This window comes from Coniophora puteana (genome assembly GCF_000271625.1).
Source record: "Coniophora puteana RWD-64-598 SS2 unplaced genomic scaffold CONPUscaffold_58, whole genome shotgun sequence".
Taxonomy (NCBI): Eukaryota; Fungi; Basidiomycota; class Agaricomycetes; order Boletales; family Coniophoraceae; genus Coniophora; species Coniophora puteana.
In genome coordinates, this window is record NW_006913110.1 from 973 (window position 1) to 4,480 (window position 3,508).

Sequence of the window (3,508 nt, forward strand, 5' to 3'; positions counted from 1 at the left end):
GTTGTGGCTTAGTAGTATATGTGTTAGTATTGTAGATTACCAAGGCTTTACGGTTAACATGGCTATTGCATGCATATGAGGTGCTGAGGTGCCTCCGGAAGCACTCGGGCCTGACATGATCTTCAGTATGGAATATCTATCACTAGGATCTCGGGTTCCCACAAAGAGCCCTCCTGCAAACAGCTACTCATCTCACATACCGGCCTGAGGCCAGCCAAAATCTCTGTCTCTCACAGTAGGCACAGCTCATGTTGACTCCAGAAGGTGTCAGAAACAGGTATATGTAACATGAGTACTGTAGTAGTGAATAGCAAGACATTGCAGGGTCATTACAGCCCTGATGAACAATAGCAACAGCTTGCTTGACCGGAACCGGCTGTATGAAAGGGACTTGTATTGAAGGACTTGTGATCATGCTGGCTGGAAGAGTGCTAGCTCACTTAAACACATATGCAACCGGACACAGATTCAACCTTATCACACATTGTTAGTTATATGAAGCGCTTCACAATTGATTGGTATACTACTGGTGCTCTATTTGACATGTAAGATGGTAACATAGATGATCTGACTACAGCTCCGGAAGACTGAGGGGGAGAATACCTAGCGGCGAGCAAGGGCGTCAGTCAGCCTGGCCAATGTCAGCAGCTGGGCATCGACCTCTGCTGCGTCAGCTGCATCGAGCTGCGCTTGGTCGATGGCGTCGGCCTCCTCCGGCTGCTCTCCGTCTTCCTCCTCCCGGTCTGTCTCTCCATCTGCGTCCTTGTCTCCGCTGTCTGATGCCGGAGTTTTTGGAACATATTCGACATCAGAATCAGAATCTGACAAATGTGAGATGGGGCAGAGGAGCAGTGAACAAATCCGGCTTACCAAGTTCGATGTACTCGCGCTTCTTGGGAGGTTCAACGGGCGGACGGTACGTCACGCTTCCCGAAGGGCCAGCGACCGCACTCGCTGAGGTGCTGGTGCCAGAAGGTTTTGCCGGCGTCGCCTTCTTGGATGGTGCAGACCCGAGGCGGTAGCGAGCGGCGGTGGCATTGGACTGGGGTCGAGTTGCGTTGTGGGACTTGGGGATATTGCACTTGGTCTTCTTCGCCTTGCACCAGGTACAGGCCTGGTTGTTGACCTGGATGCACCGCGCCTGATCGTGGGTCCTGCACTGGCCGCACCTGTCGGCGCCGACGAAGATGGTTTCCGGGGGCTCCTCGTCGCTGGGCATGGGCGGAGGCGGTGGTCCCTTCTCCTTGCCCTTGGCGCTCCCGCCGCCAGTCCCTTTCCCGCCCTTGCCGCCCTTGCCACCCTTGCTCCCCTTGCCGCCCTTGCCGCCCCGCCCGCCCTGCCCACCACTCGCCTTCCTGCTGCCCTCACCACCGCCCTCGCCACCTGCTGCCCGCTCCGTCGGTTTTCTGGTCCTTTTGGACCTTCCGTCCGCCGACGTTGACCCCTCTGCTGTCTACAACCCGCCCATCAGGTGAGCATACCAGAGAGAAGTCGGCGATGACATACCTTTTGCGCCTTTCCGGCCTGCTCGTCGGTGTTTGCGCGTGGCCGTTTACGTTTGAGGTTGATCTGTGGTGGAAGGATCTCGTTAGTGGACATGGCAATGGCAAAGGACGTCACGACTCACCCCTTCGACGAGCGGAACATGGACGTGGTCCATTCGTTGCGATCCCTGAGACCGGCTGGAGCTAACGCTTGATTCGCGTTCGTTTCTTAGGGTAGTTGGATGGAGGAGGGACAACGAGGACGGGCTAGTACTCACTGGTATAGCCGGAAGACTTCCTCCCACCACTCGTCGCCGCCATGATCGTCCACGTCGAGACCAGACGCGGTCTGATAGTCGAGGAGCCGCGTCATCTTCTCCTCGTCGCGCACCCACGTCTCGACCATCGCCGCCGGGTCTTCCTCCGTACGGAGCCACTCGATTGAGGGCGGGAGCTTGATGTCCCAGTCGCCGCCACACGCCGGTGTATGCGCGTAGATGTACGCGAGCGTCGCGAACGTATCATCCTAGAGAGCGGCGGCGGCACCGGAGATGCGTGTCAGCAGAGGCTGGGAAGGCAGGATGACTCACAAGTTCGGCGCCGAGGCCCCCCGACCAGATGTCGCTCGGGAACATCGGGAACAGCTGGACTTGCAAGCCCAGCCGGTGGTGCAACCGGTCGACGAAGCGCTGCGCCTCGGCGGCGGTGGTGGGCGCGGGGTGGCCGGCGACAGACGACCAAGGCGGGGAACGAGGAGGAGCGTCGGCGTCGGGGTGGATGGCGGGGATTTGAGGCATGAGTAGCGGTGGTAGTGGGTGATGCGTTGATGGTGAAGGAGAGAGAGTCGCGTCAAAGTCGCGAGACGCGGCGTTGTTGACATGTTGTTTGTTATTTGTTTGGTTCCGGTGGCAAACACCGTTGACGCGACTTTCGTTACCGGTACCGGTGTCATAGCCGGTAACCGGTAGAACTGACGCAGATTGGCCTCGGCCCTGGCCCCACGCGTACTCCCCTTTGCTTAGATGCCGCCGGGGCCTGTGGCTGCAAGGTATACATTCTCTCCCCTTCCGGTGCATGTGCTTCATCCTTTCCTGCCATGTCCCTCCCCCAGGATCTCGAGCAACATGTCTCTGATTACATGTTCATGCTTTCACACAACAAGGGGATTTACTCCGGCACCAAATGCCACCCGGCGATCTCTGAGGACCTGCAGAAAGCAGCCGGAGGGGCAGTAGACATGATCAGTCAGGCGGATAAGTGCACAGGTGCGGATACCGGAGCCTATAACTATGATAGCTGATATATTACAGTCCTACTTGACGGTGATATCCTCGACACGCTTCCTCCGCCAAGTGGCAGTGCAATGCACCTGGATCGCGAACTGAAGTATGAAAGGCGCCGGCTCCAGTTGAGATGGGACCCTATGAACCACCCCTGGTATGAAACCACCGTTGATCCGACCAACGGCCACCTCCTTGCCATCCGGCCGTTCAAGCTTTGTGACCTCTCTGGTCGCATTCTGCTATGGTACCTTCCTGATGTGGTTCCCGAGTGGCTACAGGCCCTTGTGTTTGGGTCCCTCCTTCCGGTGCACAGGCAGCTCAAGGCTGGCATCAGCGCCGCTAATGCGGCCACATTCCGGAACCACACCAGTTTATTCCTCCCACCCCAGGCTTCCGGAATCCAACCTGGATCAATCAACCCCAGTGAATATCGATCCGATTGTTAGCGACTTGCGGCGACTGAACTTTACTAAAATCTGACTGAATACGACTGTTAGTGACGGAGTGACGCAAAATGACTATCTGCGCCAAAATTGGGACCACTTTCCGTCGTGGTCGGTCGCTATACGTCGGCCCGGTTAGACCAGCTCGACACATGCGTGTCAGAGCCAGTCAGAGTCCGACACCGCGCAGACAGACAGCGACATATAGCGACTGGCTATGACATATAGCGACTTACACAACCCATATATAGAATGTATCAATACATGAATTGAATGTCAGACAGTCGATTTCAGTCGA

The 3,508-nt window shown here is 56.8% G+C and overlaps 2 protein-coding genes across 2 annotated transcripts; one reads left to right on the forward strand and one right to left on the reverse strand.

Moving 5' to 3' along the window:
• Positions 1-603: 603 nt before the first annotated feature.
• CONPUDRAFT_160640 (uncharacterized protein) lies at positions 604-2,281 on the reverse strand (the record flags this gene model as incomplete). Its single annotated transcript, XM_007777782.1, has 6 exons — positions 604-821; positions 871-1,453; positions 1,507-1,569; positions 1,628-1,694; positions 1,763-2,010; positions 2,075-2,281. The coding sequence occupies 6 exons, from the start codon at positions 2,279-2,281 to the stop codon at positions 604-606; spliced, it is 1,386 nt and encodes a 461-aa protein (XP_007775972.1).
• Positions 2,282-2,580: 299 nt separating this feature from the next.
• Positions 2,581-3,275, forward strand: CONPUDRAFT_160641 (uncharacterized protein; the record flags this gene model as incomplete). Its single annotated transcript, XM_007777783.1, has 3 exons — positions 2,581-2,749; positions 2,795-3,190; positions 3,265-3,275. The coding sequence occupies 3 exons, from the start codon at positions 2,581-2,583 to the stop codon at positions 3,273-3,275; spliced, it is 576 nt and encodes a 191-aa protein (XP_007775973.1).
• Positions 3,276-3,508: the final 233 nt, after the last annotated feature.